The sequence below is a fragment of the Canis lupus genome, chromosome 8 (assembly GCF_003254725.2).
Source record: "Canis lupus dingo isolate Sandy chromosome 8, ASM325472v2, whole genome shotgun sequence".
NCBI lineage: Eukaryota > Metazoa > Chordata > Mammalia > Carnivora > Canidae > Canis > Canis lupus.
The window spans coordinates 46,483,564-46,506,510 of record NC_064250.1 but is presented as its reverse complement, the minus strand read 5'-3'; the positions used below and the strand labels follow the sequence as shown (position 1 = coordinate 46,506,510).

The 22,947-nt window shown below is 42.3% G+C and overlaps 1 protein-coding gene across 5 annotated transcripts in view; it reads left to right on the top strand.

The window, feature by feature from the left end:
- The window catches only part of ZFYVE1 (zinc finger FYVE-type containing 1), a 54,595-nt gene that overhangs the window by 20,953 nt on the left and 10,695 nt on the right, over positions 1–22,947 (top strand). For 2 of the 5 annotated variants that reach the window (XM_049113672.1, XM_049113673.1), the window contains exons 3-4: positions 5,155–5,659; positions 10,641–10,855. In XM_049113672.1, coding sequence (XP_048969629.1) covers positions 5,155–5,659; positions 10,641–10,855 — 720 coding nt within the window. Of the gene's footprint in view, positions 1–5,154; positions 5,660–10,640; positions 10,856–18,757; positions 18,914–19,412; positions 19,689–22,947 lie in introns of those variants that run through there. The other 3 variants (XM_049113676.1, XM_049113674.1, XM_049113675.1) reach the window with 3 other exon arrangements.

Genomic DNA, 22,947 nt, shown 5'->3' with positions numbered 1-22,947 from the left:
ATGTGGGGAGAAAAATACCTTCAGTACATGGTAAATGATTATCCAAGGCTTGTCAGTAGAAAAACCAGCCTGAGGGCTTTGAGCTCCTTTTACTGGACTAAGATGCATGTGCCTACCACATGAACATGTATGTTTAACATACCCTGGGACACTGGGTGCCAAAATAAAACTCCCACCTGCTGACAGGGAGTTTTATTTTCATCCTGAATGAGTTGTTTCTTTATTATGTACATCACTTGGAGGGTACTCACTGTGAATCCTGAGACATTTAACTGTGTACTGAGAGGCTTCTGCATGCCCCTTTTTCAGGTGCCCCCATTAAATGCCCTGGAGAGCAGTCGTTGCTCTGTGCAATAACAGAGTCACGGCAGGGTAGATTTCCAAGGGGAGAAAGTCCCTAGGCCCAGTCCTCTTCCCCACGACTGTGTGAGAAGGTGCTGGCTCTCACAGCTGGCCACTCTGACCTTATCTGACTCCTTGCCAGTAGAGCTTTATGGAGCTTTTGTTCTTTTTCTCTTGCGAGTAACCTAGCTGTTTGGGACCAGTGAGTGACATCAGTCCAAAATGGGCTGTTTTGTGTAACTTCTTGTTCCATGAGCACATCACCGGGTTTATTGAATGCTGCTGTGTGTTAAACCCTATGGAGGGGATCCCTGGGTGGCACAGCGGTTTAGCGCCTGCCTTTGGCCCAGGGGCGCGATCCTGGAGACCCGGGATTGAATCCCACGTTGGGCTCCCGGTGCATGGAGCCTGCTTCTCCCTCTGCCTATGTCTCTGCCTCTCTCTCTCTCTCTCTCTGTGTGTGACTATCATTAAAAAAAAAAAAAAAATTAAACCCTATGGAGGATACAGGGTGGACAAAAGTGATTAGGCAACATGCATGACATTCATTCATTCAGTAACGAAATATTGAGCTTTTCTTATATTCCAGGTTGTGTTCTAAATGCTGGGGGTGGAAAGATAAAGTAGACACAGTTCTGCCCTCATGGATCTAGCAAAGGCGCTGTCATTGCCTTGGGTAAATTATTAGCATTGTCATTAACATGAAGGCCATTAATAATGTAACAGTGATATGATTAATAGGATCATGAGTAGTTTATTATCTTGATGAGGTTGTGGAAAATGATGGCTTATATTATACTCATGGTCTGTCTACTTTTCTCTAACTACTCTTTAATAAACCAGCAGACTCTTGGGAATCAGGAAGTCATGTTTTCTCTTGTGGCTGGAGGTTATTAGGTGTAGAGATTCATCACTCCTTGGTGGAGTAGAACATTTGCCTGTTTGGATTAGGAGCTTTGGCTGTGGGGTTCTATATTCTAAGATTAGCGGCCCTGAGCATCTTTCAAGGGGGTTCAGTCTGGGACACAGAGGAATTACGGATGGATGAAGTTTGACCAATGCATTTTTTAGTATAATCTCCATTTTATATATTTTTTCTGGAGAACAGCTTTTCTTCAGTCCTTAAGGATTTAGCTCCTTACATGGGCTTTTGTGGACAATGTGGGATAAGCACCCACAGGTCTAAATCGGGGTGGTGTGGGGTGTTTGGTTCTCTAATGCTTCATGAGAATGATTCCTGACTACCTTACTGTATGTTTTACATACAGCTTGGGAAACACATGGGTGTCGAAGACACTTGCCTTGGAAATGTCCCTGACGGCAATGGCCTGTGCAATGTTCCAAATAACAAACGTAATGTTCTCGCCCTTGGGCACACAGCAGGTACAGTTGGTGCAGCAAATAGGTTGCATGTGGCCGTGGCCCTTTTTGGCATGACCATTATTCCTTCTTGGTTGTCTTGGAAACAAAGACCTGATGGAGCCATTTCTTTTTTTTTTAAGATTGTTATTTATTCATGAGAGACGTAGCGAGAGAGGCAGAGACATAGGCAGAGGGAGAAGCAGGCTCCAGGAAGCTTGATGCAGGACTCGATGCCGGGATTTGGGATCACACCCCGAGCCAAAGACAGATGCTCAACTGCTGAGCCACCCGGGCTTTCCAAGCCATGTTTTTTTATTTTTTAAACTTTTTAAAAAAAGATTTTATTTATTTATTTATGAGAGACACCGAGAGAGAGAAAGAGAAGCAGAGACACAGGCAGACAGAGAAGCAGGCCCCATGCAGGGAGCTCGATGTGGGACTCGATCCCGAGTCTCCAAGATCATGCCCTGGGCCAAAGGCAGGTGCTAAACTGCTGAGCCACCCAGGCTGCCCCCGAGCCATGTTTTTTTAAAAAAATATTTTATTTACTTATTTTGAGAGACAGAATGTGAACTCACATAGGTGGGGGACAGGGGGAAGCAGAGGGAGAGAGACTCAAGTAGATTCCATGCCTAGCGCAGAGCCTGATGGGCTCAATCTCACAACTCTGAGATCATGACTTGAGCTGAAATCAAATCAGACACTCAACTGAGCCTCCCAGGTGTCCCCCCTCCTTTTTTTAAATAACAACTTCATTGAGATGTAATTTATATACCATATATTTCACCCCATTAGAGTGGGCAATTCAGTGTTTTTAGTATATCCATAAAGTTGTGGAACCCTTAGACTATTCCAGAACATTTTTATCAACCCAAATAAAAGCCTCATATCTATTAGTAGTCACTCCCTAGTCTCTCTTTCCCCCAGATGTTGGTAACTCCTAACAGGCTTTCTTTTTTTTTTTTTTTTAAGATTTTATTCATTCATGAGAGACACAGAGAGAGAGAGAGAGAGAGAGAGAGGCAGAGACACAGGCAGAGGGAGAAGCAGGCCCTACACAGGGAGCCCAACGTGGGACTCTATCCTGGGTCCCCAGGATCAGGCCCTGGGCTGAAGGCAGCACTAAACCGCTGAGCCACCTGGGCTGCCCCCTAACAGGCTTTCTATTACTGTAAATCTATCTATCTGCCTGTTGTGGATATTTCATATAAATGAGATCATAGAATATGCAGTATTTTGTGTCTGGTTTCTTTCACTTAGCATGATACTTTCAAGGTGTGTCCACGTTGTGGCATGTAACGTACTGCATTTCTTTTTATGGTTGAACAATACTCCTGTGTATGGAAACACCACATTTTGTTTATCCTTTCATCAGTTGATGGACATGTGAGTTGTTTCCACCTTTTGGCTATTACGGATCTTGCTGCCATGAACATTTGCGTTCAAGTTTTGGGTGGATATATGATATGTTTTTCGTTCTCTAGGATACATACCAAGGAGTGAAATTACTGAGATATGTGGTAACTCCATGTTTAACTTATTGAGAAGCTGCCGTACTGTTTTCCAGAGTGGCTGTGTCCTTTTACACACTCAGCAATGCATGAGCATTGCAGTTTCTTCATATTCTCACTAACACTTATCATTTTTTAAAAATTTTTAAATTATTATTTTTAAAGATTTTATTTTATTTGTTTCAGAGAAAGAGAGCATGAGCAGAGGGTAAGGGCAAAGGGAGAGTGAGAAGCAGACTGCTCACTGAGTAGAGACCCTGATGTGGGGTTTAGTCCCAGGACCTGGGATCATGACATGAGCTGAAGGCAGATGCTTAACTGACCGAGTCACCCAGACATCCCTATTTATTTTTTTAAAGTTTATTTATTTAAATAATCTCTCCTTCCAGCGTGAGGCTCGAACACACAACCCTGAGATCGAGTCGCACACTTAACTGAGCCAGGCAAGCACCCCAAATAGCTATGCGAAATTTATTTATTTATTTATTTATTTATTTATTTATTTATTTATTTATCTATCTATCTATCTATCTATCTATCTATCTATCTATCTATCTATCTAATGAGAGATACAGAGAGAGAGGCAGAGATACAGGCAGAAGGAGAAGTAGGCTCCCTGCAGGGAGGCCCATGTGGGACTCGATCCCAGGACCCTGGGATCATGACCTGAACCAAAGGCAGACGCTCAACCACTGAGCCACCCAGGCACCCCTATTTTTAAGATTTTATTTATTTGAGAGAGAGATAGAGAATGCACAAGTGGGAGGGGCAGAGGGAGAGGGAGAGAGAGAATCTTATGTATACTCTATACTGAGCATGGAGCCTGACTTGGGTCTTGATCCCAGGATCCTGAGATCATAACCTGAGCTGAAACCTGGCTTAGCTGACTGAGCCATCCAGGCACCCCCTCATTGTGGTTTTAATTCACATTTCCTTAATAACTGTGGTGATATTTTTTCATGTGCTTATTGGCCATTTGTAAATTTTTGGAAAAATGTCTATTCAAATTTTTGGCTTAATATTTAACAAGTTTTTTTTTTCCTTGTTGAGTTAGGAGTTATTATTTTTTTTTTTAAAGATTTTATTTATTTATTCATGAGAGACACAGAGAGAAAGAGGCAGGCTCCACGCAGGGAGCCTGATGTGGGACTTGGTCCCAGGACTTCAGGATCATGCTTCTGGGCCGAAGGCAGGCACTAAACCACTGAGCCACCCAGGGACCCCCAAAAGAGTTCTTTATGTATTCTGGACTACTTAGACCCTTATCAGATAAATGATTCACAAATACTTTCTTCCATTCTTTGGGCTTTGTTTTCGCTGTCTTGTTGGTATCCTTTGCAGAATATAAGTTTTTAATTTTGATGAAGTCCATTTTGTTTAATTCTTATGTTGTATTGCTTTTGGTATCATATCCAAGAAGCCATTGCCTACCTAATCCAAGGTCACATAGATTTGCTCCTATGTTGTCTTTTTTTTTTTTTTTAAGTTTAATTTATTTGAGAGAGAAAAAGAGAGAGGGAGCACGAGAGGAGGGAGGGGCAGAGAGAGAAGGAGAAGCAGACTCCCTGGCGAGTGGGGAGCTAGATTTGGGACTCAATTCCAGGACCCTGAGGTCATGACCTGAGCCGAAGGCAGATGCTTAACTGACAAAGCCACCGAGGCACACCACTCCTATGTCATCTTCCAAGAGTTTTATAGTTGTAGCTCTTTTGTGAGCACTAAATTGTGCCGCCTGAAGCTTTGGAAGTTCCTCTTAGCTGTTTGCTGGGGGAAAGGCTGGGTGGGAGCCTATCATCCTGGGGCTTCTTTTCTTTGCCACGTTGACAGTTTAGTCTAGGATCTTGACCTTGGGAAGCATTTATTGTTCTTGCAAGTTCTCTATTATGCAGTTTATATTTCTTTTCTTTTTTCTTTTTCTTTTTTTTTTTTTTTTTTGAAGGTAACAAATGAAGAGGACTTTATTAGGAAATTGGACTGTAAACCTGATCAGCATTTGAAGGTGGTTTCCATTTTTGGAAATACTGGTGATGGAAAGTCTCATACTCTAAACCACACTTTCTTTTATGGCCGTGAAGTCTTTAAAACTTCCCCTGCCCAGGAGTCCTGCACCGTGGGGGTGTGGGCAGCATATGACCCAGTCCACAAAGTAGCAGTGATAGACACAGAGGGGCTCTTGGGGGCTACAGTGAATCTCAGCCAGAGAACTCGACTGCTGCTGAAGGTCCTGGCCATCTCAGATCTTGTCATCTATCGAACTCATGCAGACCGGCTGCATAATGACCTCTTCAAGTTCCTTGGGGACGCCTCAGAAGCTTATCTGAAGCACTTCACCAAGGAGCTCAAGGCTACCACTGCCCGCTGTGGCCTGGATGTCCCCTTGTCCACCCTGGGCCCTGCTGTTATCATTTTCCATGAGACTGTTCACACTCAGCTGCTGGGCTCTGGTGAGTAGACAGAGGGCTGTGTCCCAGGTTGACCTTTGTGGGTGTGAGGAGGCAGCCGTTGGGCTGTAGCACTAACTTGGTGGAGGTGGATTGCCCAGCAGAATTTCTGCCTGGGCAGGATGGGAGGGAGTGTTTGAAGAAAGGTGGAGTGAGCAACTATGTCAAAATCTGCTTCTGGTCAGGATGAGGATTGGGGATTACTGATTACCTTAGGCAATAGAGAGATCCTTGGTGATCTGGTAAGACCTGTTTTCCAGGGGTGGTGGGCATGAAAGCCTGCTCAGAGTAGGTTCAAGAGAGAATAGGAGAAGAATTAAGGTTGTGTAATATTCCACTCTTTCCAAAAGTTCTATTATAAAGGGAAACAGACAAATGAGATGATAGCTGGAGGTTAATGTGGGATTTCAAGGGATTTTCCCATCTTTAAATTGAAGTTGTGAGGTATTGCAGATATTTTTTCCTCGTGGAATGCTTCACGAGGTAGGGAACGATGCAGATGGAAAGAGCAGAGCAGTTGGAGTGAGCCTCACAGGGGTGGTTGGCCTTAGAAACATAGCCAGTCCCTCCATAAACACAGGAGAGAAACACTATATGGACGCAGTTGCAGGTGATTGGTGGATACAGTATGTGTGTGAGAGCTGTCCTATTGTTTCTCTTACCTTAGAGAAGTAGGAAGCAAAATCATGACCTGAGGGAGGATGAGGCAGCAGGTACAACAAGTAATTGGACACAGGTGGGGACAGTAGGGTCAGCTCCTAACACAGTTGGACCATTTACCTGTTTTTTTTTTTTTTTTTAAATTTTTATTTATTTATGATAGTCACAGAGAGAGAGAGAGAGGCGCAGAGACACAGGCAGAGGGAGAAGCAGGCTCCATGCACCGGGAGCCCGACGTGGGATTCGATCCCGGGTCTCCAGGATCGAGCCCTGGGCCAAAGGCAGGCGCCAAACCGCTGCGCCACCCAGGGATCCCCCATTTACCTGTTCATTCAGGCAACAGAGATTGTTTTCTTCCTTTCTTTTATTTTTTTAGAGAGTAGGGGAGGGGCAGAGGGAGAGAGAGAATCTGAAGCAGACTGCATGCCCAGCGCAAACACAGGACGCAATCTCACAACCCTGAGATCCTGACTTGAGCCAAAATGCAGAGTTGGACACTTAACCGACTGAGCCCCCAGGCGCCCCGTCAGTTAGAAGAGTTCAAGTGCACAATGCCACATGCTGAGCACTGGGGCACTGAGGCAATTCTCATCCACGAGTAGCCCACAGCCCAGTTGGGGAGACCACGTGTGCTCTTTTCTGTAGCGATGTAGGTCCTGGAGGTGTGGGAGTACAGCACAGGGGCTCTTCACACCTCCTAGGGGATCTGGGAAAGAGGTGGTGTTTGAGCCTTGACATGTGGGTTGGTAGGGCAGGGGAGGAAATCTGCTCCGGAAAGCACAAACCCCTGGTGGCTTGAAGGAGTGTGGATTGTGTCCAGGAAACTGCAGGTTGTTCTACAAGAGTCTCCCAAGTTCCCTTTCAGCCCCTCAGTGTGTGTGCCACACAGCATCCTGGTGATCTTTCCACAAGCTTTATTTATAATTTAGATCATGTTATTCTTCTGCTTACAAGGCGCCAGTGGCTTTCACTACAAACTCATCATGATGTCCTTACTCTGAGTCCTGTCTGTGTCTCTGAACTCCTTCTCTGGTTTTCTCTCCTGCCGCCTACCATGTGCCCCCACCATGCACGTGTGTGTGCACACATGATGTGTGTGTACACTCCCTCTGGTAGCCACAGCGGCCTTTTCTGTGTTGGCACCTTTGCATATGCTACTCTGCCTGGAACACCGTTTACTCAATAAGCCATGCTTCAGATTCGACTCAGCTCCCACCCCCTGGGAGCCTTGGCCGACTGTCCCCTGTAGAGTGGTCCTTCCTGCACCCAACTTTACACTCTTACTGCATCACTCTGTTCATTTGCATCAGGGCCCTGATCACTATCTGAAATCATCCCATATGTTTGCTTGCTTGTTTTTGTTTGTCTCCCATTACAACAAGAAACTCCAGGAAGGCAGGAACCTTGTCTGTCTTAATCCACCACTATCTGAAGAGCCTAGATGAGTGAGTGCTTGACACTCAGAGGTTTGTTGGATGAATAAATAAAGAGGCTCTCACTGTGTCTGAAGCACAGACTGTGTGAGAGGGAATGGCGGAGATACTTGGGGGTCAGATCGTGGATTGCCTTGACTCAGTTGTTAGATATGATAGGAGCCCCTGAAGGAATTTAAGCAGGGAGTTATACAGATCTATATTTTCCAAAGATCACACAACAGCCTTTTGCAGGATGAACTGTAGAGGCATGCCTGGAGGCAGGGAGGCAGGGAGACCAGCCAGGACATTACCATGGTGCTAGAGGAGAAATGATAGGTGTTGAGCCAGGGCAGTGGCACAGGAGGGAAAGTGGAGAGACGGGGGCCATATTAAAGCATTAGGATCAGAAGGACCTGGGTCTAGCAGGAAGATGAGAAATCTAAATGTTCTAGCTAAGGGTCCTTAGCAAGTGATTCTGAGGTTAGGAGAGAAGGCTGGAAATGCCGATTTTGGGGTGCCTCCCATGATCTGAATTTTTATGCTGCTTTTGATTTTTACAGCTTTGGTAAGAGGTGGGTTTAATTTCTTGTTTAGGATTTTTTTTTTTAAAGATTTTATTTATTTATTTGAAAGAGGGAGAAGCAAGTTCCCCGCTGAGCATGGAACCCAGTGTAGGGTTTGATCCTAAGACCCTGGACCATGACTTGGGCTGAAGACAGATGCTTAACTGACTGAGCTATGCAGGCGCCCCTCTTGTTCAGGATTTTGAAATAACCAGCCCTTCACAAATAACTTTTTTTTTTTTTTTTGCTTTGTACCATGTTTTGCTTTGTACCATGTATTGTTTTAAAAAAAAGCAGTGCGGGGGGATTCCTGGGTGGCTCAGCGGTTTGGTGCCTGCCTTCGGCCCAGGGCCTGATCCTGGAGTCCTGGGATCGAGTCCCACATCAGGCTCCCTGCATGGAGCCTGCTTCTCCCTCTCCCTGTGCCTCTGGCTCTCTCTTTCTGTCTGTCTGTCATGAATAATAAATAAAATCTTAAAAAAAAAAAAGCAGTGCAAAAAAAAATTAAAATAAAAAATAAAAAAATTTAAAAAAGCAGTGCTAACTTTACTGCATCCTTGTTATTTGGCTCAGTTGGTAGCAGCCCATTTTACAGATGAAGAAGCTAAACTCAGAGAACTTGAGTTATATAACAAGAGGTTTCCAGCTAGTAAGTTGCAAAATTGGGGTTCAAAATAGGGTTTCCTAACTCATAAATCGAGAGCTCTTTCTGGAATACTGTTGCTCCTTCTTGAAACCTGGAGATGGAACCAAGGCAGCCGGACTTTATGCAGGATAGAGAGGTACCAGGATTGTGGGCAAATTGATAATTTGAGTTTTTTGTCTCATAGACTTTGATTTTATTTAATTTTAATTTTTTTTTTTTTTTTTTTAGCTGAGAGTGAGCAGTGGGGAGAGGCAGAGGGAGAGGAAGAGAGACCATCTTAAGCAGGTCCACACCCATCAGGGGGCTCCATGTGGGGCTTGATCTCACCACCCCGAGATCATGAGCTGAGCTGAAATCAAGAATTGAACGCTCAAAACAACTGAGCCATCTGGGTGTCCCACTTTCTGACTTTCTTTTTTATTTTATTTTATTTGTATTATTTCTACAGAATTTATTCATGAAAGACAGAGAGAGGCAGAGACATAGGTAGAGGGAGAAGCAGCCTCCCTGTGGGGAGCCCGATGTGGGGCTTCATCCTAGGACCCCAGGATCATAACCTGAAACAAAGGCAGATGCTCACCACGGAGGCACCCAGATGCCCCCCACTTTCTGATTTTATTTGATCCTCTTCTTTTTTTGGACAGAGGATTCTAGGTGGGAGTTAGTAGGCAAAGAATTCTGTGTTTTTCAGATGAGTAGAACCAAGCTCCTATAATCATTTTGGAGCAGTGATTTTATGTCCAGGGACAAGGTGTGAGGTGATGTTGGGAGGGAGTGAGGGTGACCAAGCCAGCACCTTGAAAAGTCCACTGCCACAGGAAAAGTTCAGGAGGAGATAGATTTAGGGATGAATTACAGAGTTTGGCTACTTTTTGATGACTGTATCTTTAAATTTGAGTAAGGCCATACCTCCAGTATTAATTGGAGTGATTTTGTTGTTAAAATATTAAAGGAAATTAAAAAGTCCTTGTAACATATATCTCCAAAATATTTATTGAATTCATTTGTACTACCACTCTACAAATTTCTGGATAAATATTGGTGAAACTACTCTCAGATACTCTGGCAGTTTGTCTATAGCTTGACCAGCATAAGATCAGCGTGTTTAAAATTTTTGTGTATTTTAAATGTTCATTAGCAGGTGACTGGTTAAATACATCCATAGGATGGAGGACTATGTAGCTATGAAAGAGAATAAGGAAATTTTCTAGAGTTTATCATGAAGAGAACAGGTACTTACAGTACGTAATTAAGTGATACAAGCAAGTTGTGTATATGTGTTGATAACATATGTAGGAAAAAGAAGTAGGAGGGGCAGAAGAAATATATTTCTTTTATGCTTTGACATGTTTGAATTTCTTTTTTACAATGAGCAGATTTAAAAATGGCTTTCCCTTGAAGTATAATGTACATATAGAAAAGTGTACATCATATCAAAAGTGTATTATTGTGATAAATTTCATAGTCTGGATGTACCCTTGAAATCAGTACCAGAAAATGACCTGCCAATACTCACTTCATGGGGAAGCCCTGCTCACGCTCCGTTCTAGGCAAGGGTGACCTGAGTTTTAACAGCATAGATTAGTTCTGCCTGTTTATGCCTATTTATATAGAGACTCAGGCTACATATTTTTAAAATGCAAGGCAGATTTTTTTTTTTAAAGAAAGACCATCGTTCACATACCTGTTTCCTTGTCCAGATCACCCCTCAGAGGTGCCAGAAAAGCTCATCCAGGACCGGTTCCGGAAGCTGGGCCGCTTCCCTGAAGCCTTCAGTTCCATCCACTACAAGGGAACGAGGACTTACAACCCTCCCACTGACTTCTCTGGGCTTCGACGTGCTTTGGAGCAGCAGCTAGAGAACAACACCACCCGTTCTCCCCGGCACCCAGGGGTCATCTTCAAAGCCCTGAAGGTCAGTTGGCTCCTGTCCCAAGTGCTTCTCATTGGGGTACTTGTGGGTAGTGAGAACACTCAGCTCCCCTTTTGTTGGTGCCAGGGATTGGAAGCTGGGGCTGGAAATAGAGGTTGTAGGGAAAGGAAGCACAAGAGTGGAGTTAGCACACCTGTTGAGTGAGCTCATCTTGCTAAGATCACGGGCACAGAGAAATCTTGGGTTATATAGTTAAAAAGTGACAGGTCTCCATGTCAGAGAAAAACCAGGCTTTTGGATAAATAGGAAGAAGCATTTGTCTCTATATGGTATGGCCCAGCCCTGGTGAATTGACCTTGTATTGAGCCTAAGTTATCTGAACAGGACTCACTGTTTTTTTTTTTTTTTTTGTAAGCTGTATTAATTTATTCTAGAGGGCAATTTTTTGTGATCACCGTAAATCATAGAAATATCACAGGTAGAAATTTCCCAAGACAAAAAAACAACAAAGAGACACAATAATAATAATTGCTGTTTATTATATACCAACATTTAGAGGACTGTATATGGATTAGTTCACTTAATCCTTACCTTACCAGTGTGCCTGGCCAGCTCAGTTGGTAGAGCATGTGACTCCTGACCTTGGGGTTGTAGGTTCAAGCCTCATGTTGAGTGTAGAGATTACTTAAAAATAAAATCTTTTAAAAAATCCTTACACCACCTCAGTGTGTTAATTACTATTACCATCCTCATTTTGCAGATGAGGAAACTGAGGCACAGGGAGGTGAAGTATTCGGTGACATACAGTTACTAAGTGGCAGCAGGTATAAATCCTGGCTGGTTTACTCTAGAGCTCCTTATAACCAAGAAGAATCTGCCTTTCAACAAGTATAATAACATATTATTTCCTCTCTAGAGACTGTTATTCGTGAAAGGTTCTGAGGCTGGGGCTTGTTTTTTCTTTACTTAAGAGGGAGATTAACAAGTGTCCTGGAGAAGATAAAGGTAATACTGTTACTTGAGACTTTAACAGAATCTGAAATTTTGCAAATGAATTTAAACAGGAGTAATTTTTTTTTTTTAAGATTTAAAAAAATTTATTCATGAGAAACACACAGAAAGAGGCAGAGACACAGGCAGAGGGAGAAGCAAGCCCCTGGTAAGGAGCCCAATGTGGGACTTGATCCCTGGACCGGGATCACACTCTGAGCCAAAGGCAGATGCTCAACCTCTGAGCCACTCAGGTGTTCCTAAGCAGGAGTAATTTCTTCTTTGGAACTAGATGCTGTTCATTGTATCACCTACAGCCATGTCTTGTGCCCTAAAATTCACCTTGTAGGCATCAGTGATGTGAGGCCTGTCTTTTGGGAAACATACCTAAGCATTCCATCGTTGTCCTTTAAAATCAGGCAAATTGTTTTTCTTGTGTATCTCAGCAGTAGTATCAACAAATTGTTTTGATGATACAGTAAAATCCTGTTATAAAGCACCCTGCTGATCCACAGAATTTGTTTCCCCATCCTGATGGTTGATGCTTGCTTCTTTGTAACAGAGACCCTGCCGCCTAGGGGGACTGCAAACCCTCCAGCTACAACAGATGCTGTATAACCTGTCTGAGGCCCTCAGGGGTTAGATTGTTGCCCTTCTTTATCAAGTGGCATCTTAGGCCTCTCAAGTATCTGGGTAGGTGGGATCACTGTGCTAGGTAATATCACTTCACTCCCACAGCAATATGGTTACTCTACTATTCCTACTAATAGCTGTGAACAGGCAAGAAATCACTAGAACAACGGCAGGGGTAGTGGTGGTGGGGTGCATAGACTGGGGTAATAGAAAAGTATGAGTTAAAAAATGATCACTGGTTGTTGGAAATTGCTTTTTTTTTTTTTGGAAATTGCCATTTTAGAATTGACTAGATTGTCTCAATGAAATCTTGCTGTCTTAGCACAATACATTGGTCAAAGCATTCCCTTGGCCCGGTAAAAGCTGGGAAAAGGGATCCAAAAAGGAATGTGAAAGTTGTTGATACCATTATGGGAATAAAAATTGTAAGTTTAGAACAGTTTGTTCAGTGATCCATTTATATTGTGTTTGTCTAAATTCATATCCTCTGATTTAATTAGGAATACATGTTAAGTATAGAAAATGTTGGATACTACAGTAGAATTACAGCACTGAAAACAAGGACCAACCACAGCCCTCCACCTAGGGATAGCCACTGTTAACATTTTATTATGTGCCCTTAGAGTATGTGTTCTGTGCATTAAAAAAAAAAAAAAACATGTGGCTTGTCATCACATTATAGATGTAAACTTGTAATCCTTTCTCTGTGAAACATCATAAACGTTTTACTGTATGATTTTTTTTTTTCAGAGAGAGCGTGTGGGGGAGGGGCAGGAGAGGGAGAGAGAATCTTAAGCAGGCTCCATGCACAGCATAGAGCCTGATACAAGGCCCCATTTTATGACCCTGAGATCATGACCTGAGCCGAAATCAAGAGTCGGACACTTAACTGACTGAGTCACTCGGTGCCGCAACACTTTACTATATTGTATGGTTTTTATAAGTAGTTTTGGTAGCTACACAATATTTCATTGTCTAAACATACAAAAATTACAATTGTCAGATAAGCGATTATAAGTAAAATTTTACTATTATAAATAATACCACAACTAAATACCACAAATGCTCTTTCTGTATTTGGCATTATTTTTCTTGGTTATATTCTCTTGAAGTAGATTGTGTCAAAAGTGCGTGTGTGTATGTATATACGTACATATGTATATATGTACATACACACAGTGAACATGTATTTCTGTCATTTCACATAATTGGACATGGAATCCTATTTAGGTACTTTTGCTTATTTGATATCTTTGTTTCTATTTTGCCTATTTTTAGTATTTCAGGGATTTTACTTCAATATAATCTCTGATCTTTACTGTGTATGTATTTATTTTAGTATTCTTTATAATGAATTCATCAAAGGGATCCCTGGGAATACTGCTGCTTTTTTGCAGTTTGTGCACAACACTGTTAACCATGGCTGCAGGCTTAGGACGGAGGAGCAGGAAGGAAGCCTTTGGGGCAGTGCTGGGCATGTGGGACCTGGGGAGAGGCTGGGAAATGTTGGCAAGATTGGAACTAGGGATATGAGGATGCCTTGAGGACTAGGGGATAGGGCCTAGCGCTGGGAGGGATGGGAGAGAGGGGTTTGGCATAAAATGAAGAGGGCTCTGGTGTACACAGGAACAGACTTTGGATGTGCTGATTTGCTCAGTCCGTTGAGTTTTTTTTTTTTTTTTTTTTTTTTTTTAGTCCGTTGAGTTTTTAAAAGGTTTGTAATGGGGTACAATGTAGACCATTAGTGAATCGGGTAAATTGTATATGAGAGCTCCTTGTATCATTCTTCCAACTTTTCTACAAGTCTGAAATTATATCAAAATGAAAAGTTACCCTTAAACAAAGTTTGTGATCTTTGCATCTTGGTTGCTTTAGGTCAGATGTTTGTGTCCTCCCAAAATTAATTTGTTGAAACCCTAATGCCCAGTGTGATGGTACCGGTGGGCCTTTGGGAGGTGATTGGGTCATGAGGATGGAGCCCTCATGAATGAGATTAATGGCCTTGGAAAGAAGCCCCAGAGAGCTCCCTAGTCCCTTCCAGCAAGCAAGGACACAGTGCGGAGGCACCATCTGTAAAGCAGAACCTGACCTTGCTGGCGTCCAGATCTTAGGCTTCCAGCCTCCAGATTTGTGAGAAATATATTTCTGTTGTTGAGAAGCTATCCAGTCTGTACTGTTTTGTTTTAGCAACCTCAGTGGACTAAAGACAATGGTTAAAAGCTTGGATTCTGGAGTCAGACAGACTTCTGTGGGAATCCCAGTTCTGCCATTTACAGCGAGTTGGTTTTGGCAACTTTGTTTGTTGGTTCATTCATACAACAAATAAAAGAGCACATCTATGTGCCCAGTATAGTTTGAGGTGCTGGAAATATGGTGGAGGACAAGGTAGACAATAACTTTGTCCTTATGATATTACTCCTTCGAACCTTTATCCTTCATCTGTAAAATAGGGATAATAAAAGAATTTTCCTAATGAAATTGAGTGAGGATCAAATAGAACAGCACACTTGAAGAAACTAAGTACCTGGTATCTAGTAAATGTTCAATAAGTGTTAAATAGAGTGGATAAAATTAAGGAAAAAAACTGAAAAATGATTGTATTTGAATAATTCATGAAACACATACTTCTAATTAGATTTGAGCTTAAAGTATACTTAGATGTACTGGCCAGTGTCCTTGAAGTGGCTCAGAGGTAGTCACAGTGGAAGATTACACTCAGGCATTGCAAACATCTTCAAAAGAGCCTGGATCCATACTGTGGTGTACAAAGGGCTGTGAATCTGATCTGTATAAATTTTAATGACAAGGCCAGTGGCTGGGTTCTACAGTTCCTCAGGTTTTTCTGTAAACTAACCCAGCTTAATGTTTAAATTAGGCTGTCAGGGGCACTGAGTGCTGTAAGCAGTAATTAGTGCTCAGAGATTTTACCCTGAGGGGACTTGGAGGTCGTACCCCAGGCCAGTTTGTTAGATGATTTTGAGAAAAAAAGTTACACTATGCTTATGAGGTGATAAGTTTTCTGTAAATACACTGAGCCTGGTCAGCTGGAGTTGTAATGACTCTTGGTCACTGGTGTCCACAGAGTTTTCACCTGGATCCTATGTTTTCTGTCTTTCGGGGTGGAGATGGGGTGTGGGACCTGCTGCTTCTGTGCATGGGAAGGAGTTAACTGTTCAAGCATGTGTCTTCGGCTCTCCCCAGGGAATTGTGGGGTTCTTGCAACTTACTGAAAGCCTTGAAAAATTGTTTTACCTTTTTTGGTTGTTTTGCCTTTAATCTCCTTTTAAATTGTAAGTTGTTAATTTTCCAATTATCATTCTAATAGAAAGGCACTTGTGATGTCTGCATTAGGCAGATTGATCCACTAGAGTTTTATTGCTGTTAAAGTACACTCATTGAAGTGTTCATAGTTCATAGCAGTGTATAATAGAATGGCTGTCTTTTCTTCATTTATTTATTTAATTTGGCTTTATTTTGACAAGGAAACTTGAATTCTTTTTGGAACAGAAGAGTGGGGATGGGCATAAACAGATAAATTATCAACGCCAAAATAATTTGTTTGGCTTCCTGCTTCTGCCAGTTTTTTCTTTATCTCTCTGGTATTCCTAGCCTTGTCCAATTTCTCACTAACTTACTGAGTAAAAACACTTTGAAGGCTAGGGATATGTTCTAATATGATAGAAGTAATTTTTTTCTATATGAATTTCATTTTATTTTCTTTTTTAAAAGATTTTATTTATTTGAGGGACAGTGAGAGACATTAGAGAGGCACAGAGAGAGGGCAGAAACAGACTCCCTGCTGAGGAGAGAGCCCAGTGCGATACTGGGCTTGATCCCAGGACCCTGATACCATGACCTAAGCTGAAGGCAGATGTGTAACTGAGCCACCCAGGCACCCCTTTCAATTTATTTTAGATAAAATATACAGGAATATTGTCAGGAAAAAGTTTATAGGCTTTGGGGAAATGGAGAGAGAAATCACCTAAGGGGCAATCAAAACTGTGATGAACAAATGAAGAAATCTCAACTCTCTAGTAATCAAAGAAAGGCAAATGAAAACAGCAACATTATGAGGGCAGACACTGACAAGTCTGGTAATAAAATGTCAAAAAGGATGTGAAACAATGTAAACTCTTACAGATTGCCAGTTGAAATTAAAATCAGTACAACTACTTCCAAGTGCCATTCAGAATTATCTAGTGTAGGTGAAGATATACCTAATATATATTCCAGCCGTGTCATTTCTAGGAATTTGCCTTAGAGAAACTCTTCCACCTGAATACAGGGAGACCTTTATGAGGATATGATAGCAGCTTTCTTTGTAATGGCTAAATAATGCGAATTAAGTATGTAAAAAATGGCTAAATACATGGTGGTGTTAAGTGATTCTTTGCTACTTATTTTAAAGAGAACATTGGGGTCATAGTGGATGTACAGGCAGCTATATACTTTGGTTTTCTCATGGAACATTGAAGCCTGGCATTTTTCTCACACCATTAAGTATTTTATGAAAATATGTCTTTAAAGTAGCTGTATGGTTTTCATTTATATGGATGGATATTTTTTTTTACATTTAGTTAATTTTGCACTTGTTTTAGTAGTGGTTTTCCTTTTTGCCTGGTTATATTTTCCATGTGTTTAAAGGAATGTCACATTCTGCCTATTTCTTTAGGGTAAATTACAAGTCCTATTACTGTTTTGGACTGATATTTATGGAATGCTTCCTGTATGTTGTGTACTATGCTCTGCATGTGTAATGAATTCACTTAATCCTCGTGCTGTCTCAATGGGGTAAAAATGCGGAGGCACAGAGAAGTCAATTAATTTGCCTAATATGATTTACCTAGTAAGTGGTGGAGAATTTGAACCAGCTAGTCTGGCTACCAAGTCTGTGCTTTTAACCCAGTGCTGTATATTCTCAATAGTTACTCCAAAGAAGGTCAGAGGAGGCAGCCGTCTTTCAAGGTTCCTGATAACGTATTGCCAGTTGGCTCTTGAAAGGATATTCCCATAAATTGTGTTTGAGTGTTTGGTTATTTTAATGTTTAAAAAGTTATTTTTTAAATTATAAAAGCGATATGTATTCACGATAAACAATTCAAATAGTATAGAAATGTGTAAGGTACAAGTTAAGGTCTCTCCCCACCCCCATCACAACCATCACAACCATTGTTTTTTTTTTTTTTTTCTTAAGATTTATTTATTTATTCAGAGAGAGAGAGGCAGAGACACAGGCAGAGGGAGAAGCAGGCTCCATGCAGGAAGCCCGACGTGGGACTCGATCCTGGGTCTCCAGGATCACACCCTGGGCTGCAGGCTGCGCTAAAGCGCTGCCCACCGGGGCTGCCCACAACCATTTTTTTTTTTTCACAACCATTGTTAATACTTGTATATACTTCTAGAAATTTGTAGTCATACATAAGTGCCTATATAAGTATGTGTATATGATGTATGTATTTTTCACCTTGAATGGGATCATGTGATTCCTGCTATTCTATGGCTTGCTTTTTTTCACTTAATTATGCATCGTAGTTATCTTTCTATAGTAGTACATAAAACATACCGCATTCTTAATGCCCTTGGTATACTTTTAAAAAGTTCTTAGCTGTGTCTTGTTTATGAGGTTCCACCTGATTGATGTAGCACTCTTGGATTTGAAGGGAGCCCAAGTGCTACTTTTCATGTTCATTATTGAATAGGAAATGTGATGAATGAGAAGGATGGAAGAGTTTGCAGAATGTATGTGAGAGGGAAGTCTGCTGTTCTCTTCTCTAGTGGCCCGTTCAGTTGTTTCCTGATGCATCATGCTGACCTGCCAATCAGCCACGGTGTGGTCCAGGCCCCAATCCCTCTTTTCTAGCAGGATTATTTCCCACTTCTTGACCACTCACTGCTCTGCCCAGATTCCATGGGAAGCAACAGCGCAGACACCTACCAGCAGAGTGTACCCTCACTGAGCAGGTAAATCTGTTCAAAGAGCTGCTCAGGTTTCTATTGAAGAAGGGAACTGAATGTTGAATTAACTGTTGTCTGTACTTACAGTTCTGAATTTAGGAGAGAACCATTTTATAGTTGAATTTGTACAGGCTTTATATAATACCTTTTTTAGCCTCTGATCTCTAAATGTAGAAACTCTGGCTTTCCAATTCTACCACATGAGGAAGTGTCTATTTATAAAGTTATTATATTTTGTGGGGAGAGGTGGCATCAGTGATTGCATAAGAGTCTCCATTTTGAATCAGAAAATTCACTGCGAGCCCTTGGTGACCGAGACCAAACCTTACAGGTTCAATAGAAGGGGGCCATACTGTTGCCAAAGCAACTAAAGTTCAAGATCATCTGGTCTCCAGGCAACCTTTTCTTAGAGTTGCCTCAGATGCTTCCCCTAGCTTTCTCCGGAGAGGTCTCCCTGCCTTTCCCTAACAGCTTGGGGACCTCAGGTGGAGGAAAGCCCAAGAAAACCTGGAATGATGTGAGGTTTGGAATTTTTTTTCCTTAAAGATTTTATTTTTAAGTAATCTCTGCATCTAACGTGGGGCTTGAAGCCATAACCCCGAGATCAAGAGTCTCATGCTCTACCGACTGAGCCAGCCAGGCGCCTCTGAGATTTGGAATTTTTGAAAGACAAAGTATGTGGATTAGGTGGCAGTGTCTACACTGGAAAGGAACAATCAGGCAGTCGAAGGAGGAGGATAGGTTCTCTTGACCCATGTATCTAAAACACACTAACAACAGATTTTTTTTTTTTAATAGTTATACTGTTGTGTTCCTGTACTCTTTATTCCTGTCAGTTCCTGTGAAGCTTTTAGGGTCTGATTCACTAGCCCTCTCTTCAGTGGCTTGTGAGGGAAGTGAGATGCTTATCATGTTACCCAGTGTTGGAGAGGATGGGTGACCAGCATCTGAAGCTATGAGGCTGGTTCGCCTAGGAGTTCTTCTCTTTCTGATGTCATAAGGGGTTATGGCTGCCCTGGCCAGTGTAAGCCAGCAGTTAATTTGTCTCGGGCAGGCAACAGTGGAGGTTCTGTGGGCACCTGTGCCATGGGAATCAGCCTGCACGTTGTTCCATGCCGAGCTTTGAGATCCTTGCTGCCATTTTTCTGGAGAAATTTCAGAGAAGTGAGCCAGGCTCCTTGGCTTTGGAACAGAAAGAACCTCATGCTGTCACGGTTACCTGGCTGCAGTTGTATATTTGTTGGGGACTGGCCTCGGCCCTGAATTCAACCCAGCTGGTGAACTCATGCCAAATTTGGTATTTTTCCTAAGGGTGACTAACAGGTTATCCTTTCAGTTACCTGTTTAAAAGAAAAAAATGTGGCACTAAAAATATTCTTTTTGGTTTTCCCTATACTTTATTTTTTCCCCCCATACTTCTTTAGTGTAGCTTCTATGTTCCTTAGTTAGCTCTTTTCTTCCCCTTCCCCTATCCCCGCATTAGCTTCATAAGCATCTTTTTTTTTTTTTTTAAGATTTATTTATTTGTAGAGAGAGTGTGCTTGCACACAGGTGGGAGGGGCAGAAGGAGAGGGAGAGAGAATCTCAAGGAGACTCTGCTGAGCATGGAGCCCCACAGGGGGCTTGATCTCATGACCCTGAGATCATGACCTGAGCCGAAACCAAGAGTGGGACACTTAACCGACTGTGCCACCTAGGCACCCCGATAACAAGCGTGTTTTTGCAGCTAAATATTCATCCACTGAGTTCAAGCCCCATGTTGGGCATAGAACTTACTAAAAATAATAAAAAATAAAAAAAGGGGTTTCTATCTGGCTGTCAGTAGAGCATGTGACTCTTCATTTTGGGGTTGTGAGTTCAAGCCTCACTCTGGGCATAGTGCTTACTAAAAAAAAGTAAAAAAAAAAAAAATTTTCACCAACAACTAAATGCAAGCAGCTATGAAGACCAATGAGCTATCATGGAAAGGAGAGAGGTTCTTATATCCCCTGCATTACCTAGATTAGGTAGGAGGGTATCTAAGGAAGAAAATAATCAGCATAAAAAACAATAAAAATGATGTTAGTTATGGCCATGAATGTTTTCTGAGCTCTTAATTTATGCCACTCTTTGTGTGTAAATCCTTTTGATCTTTATGTGTAATCCATGAAGACTCCTACTGAGGAAGGTGCTACTAGCACCTCCTTTTATAGATAAGAAGATACAAAGCACAGAGGGTGCAAACCTGCCAGTGACAAGCGGAAATGACTTGGTGGTGGGGGTTCTTAGGTTTTATTTATGCAAGCTCCCCATTTAATTTCATAGTATACCCATGTCTGCTTTACCTGTATCTATCAAACTTGCTCCCCAAATCTTGCAGTAATTGATGCATTAGGATGATAATGCTCTATTTTCCCACCAGCCAGTCCCAGACAGCTATGTACATACCTGCTTGAGAAATACATTCTAAGGTGTCTGTCATTTGACCAGTCGGGGAGCAGTTAGCCTTAACTTTCTGGGGGTCTGTGGGCATGGAATGAAGCCTGGCATAGAGACAGGGCCAAGGTGAGGGAGGAGGGTGGGGGTTGGTGTGCATTTCAGAGTTGGTGCTGGATTACTTCATTCCAGAGGTCTTAGTTGAGAACCTGTTAGGACCTTTGCTAGGAGTAGTGGAGGACACAAAGGTAGGAAACTATTTTCGCAGCATGTATGATCTTATCTGGGAGGTACTATCCATACAACTGGGCCATAATTTTGCATCATCATCATCTAATGACTGAATATGTACTTCAGGTATTGAATACAACAGGTGTTCAGAGCAGGCAGTGTGTTATGTCTAGAGTGGTAGGGAAGGCTTCATGGAACAGGTGAGACCAAAAAAATCCTGGAAGGATAGGTCACTTAGAATTAGGACAGGGTTGTCTGGGTGGCATAGTTGGTTAATACTTCCAACTCTTGGTTTCAGCTCAGGTCTGATCTCAGGGTCATGAGATCAAGGGTCTCCAAGCTCAGCTCTGAATCTGCTTGAGTTTCTCTCTCCCTCTCCCCCCACCCTCAAGCGTGCATGCACACACATGCCCTCTCTCTTGCTCTCTCTCAAATAAATCTTAAAAAAAAGAAAAAAAAAAAAGAAAAAAAAAGGACAGAGGGGAGCAGTGAAGGCCAGTGAGTGACTCTGCTTTGGATTCTTGTTTATTAATATTTGTACGTATATTCATTCCTATCCTCTCAAAGTTCAGGGTTTTCCCAAAGTTACTCCTCACAAAATACCCCCAAGAGGACAGGACTTAGGTGTATTATCTGTCAGACCTTTCTTGTTGGTCTGAGCCAAGGATTGCCACCTGCTTGGCCCCAGCTGGCAGATGGTGTTTAATGGACCCGAGTATCATCCATGCAGTAGCTGAGTGTGAATGCGCCTGGGTGAGTCATGCACCCTCACTTTGACACACTCCTTGCTGCCACTCCTGTCTTACACCTGACCTCACTCAGCACTGACATCACATGCCTTTGTAAACACTTGAGTTTGCAGCTCGAGGTGTTAAGATTTCATTGAGAAAAGGTAACAGATCTTTAACGAGTGAGTTCTCATTAAGTGAAATTGCCTTCGGAGCTGGAGAACCTAGGTTTAACACCAAATCTGCCCTTTTCCCAAGTCTCATCTTAAATTTACTTCTGCCTTTTTACTACAGGAAGTAACATCTTGTCTTTTTGTTTTTAGACCAGTTAGTTTTCCTTTTCTTCCCCCTGAATAGTGTGTGGTTGCCTCGGAGTGGGAGATTGAAGCTTGGGACTGCATGTATATAATCATTTTTATTATTTTTTTTATTTTTTTAAAATTTTTATTTATTTATGATAGTCACACAGACAGAGAGAGAGAGGGGCAGAGACACAGGCAGAGGGAGAAGCAGGCTCCATGCCGGGAGCCCGACGTGGGATTCGATCCCAGGTCTCCAGGATCACGCCCTGGGCCAAAGGCAGGCGCCAAACCGCTGCGCCACCCAGGGATCCCTATAATCATTTTTAAAGCCCAAAAAGCCCGTTTCTGTTTAATTAATATAACTTTTCCCCACTGAATACTGCATATGAGTGAGGGCCTGGTGGGAAGAAAGATACTTTTGGTGTATATAGTAGTGCGTGAAAACAGGACTAGAAATGGAAGCTGCCTTTCAACATAAAATTTTCAGTTTGCTTTGTGAATACTTTATCTTCTTGGCATCGATTGTGGCTGTTTGCTGTCTTTTCGGTTACTGTAGTTGATAAGAGGCTGCCAAACACTACAATAATTCTTCCTTGTTTTTTGGCTAATGGCTTTTTTTCCTCCATCAAGCTAGTTCTGTGGCCTAGTAAACTCCAGAAGAGCGCCTGTGGTTAGACCTGGGATAGAAGTCCAGGGAACTCCCAGCTCACCACTCGGCTCTGCCTCTCTCTGACTTATTGACAAGGCCTCTTCTAGGGTCTCCGCTTCTTGGTTCCAGCTTCAAAGGATGAAATGGGCATTAGTCCATGTCTGTGGGTGGTTTTGCATGAAAGACTGAGTGTGTGAGGTGTTTATAATCTCCCAGGTAATAAGGAGAGCA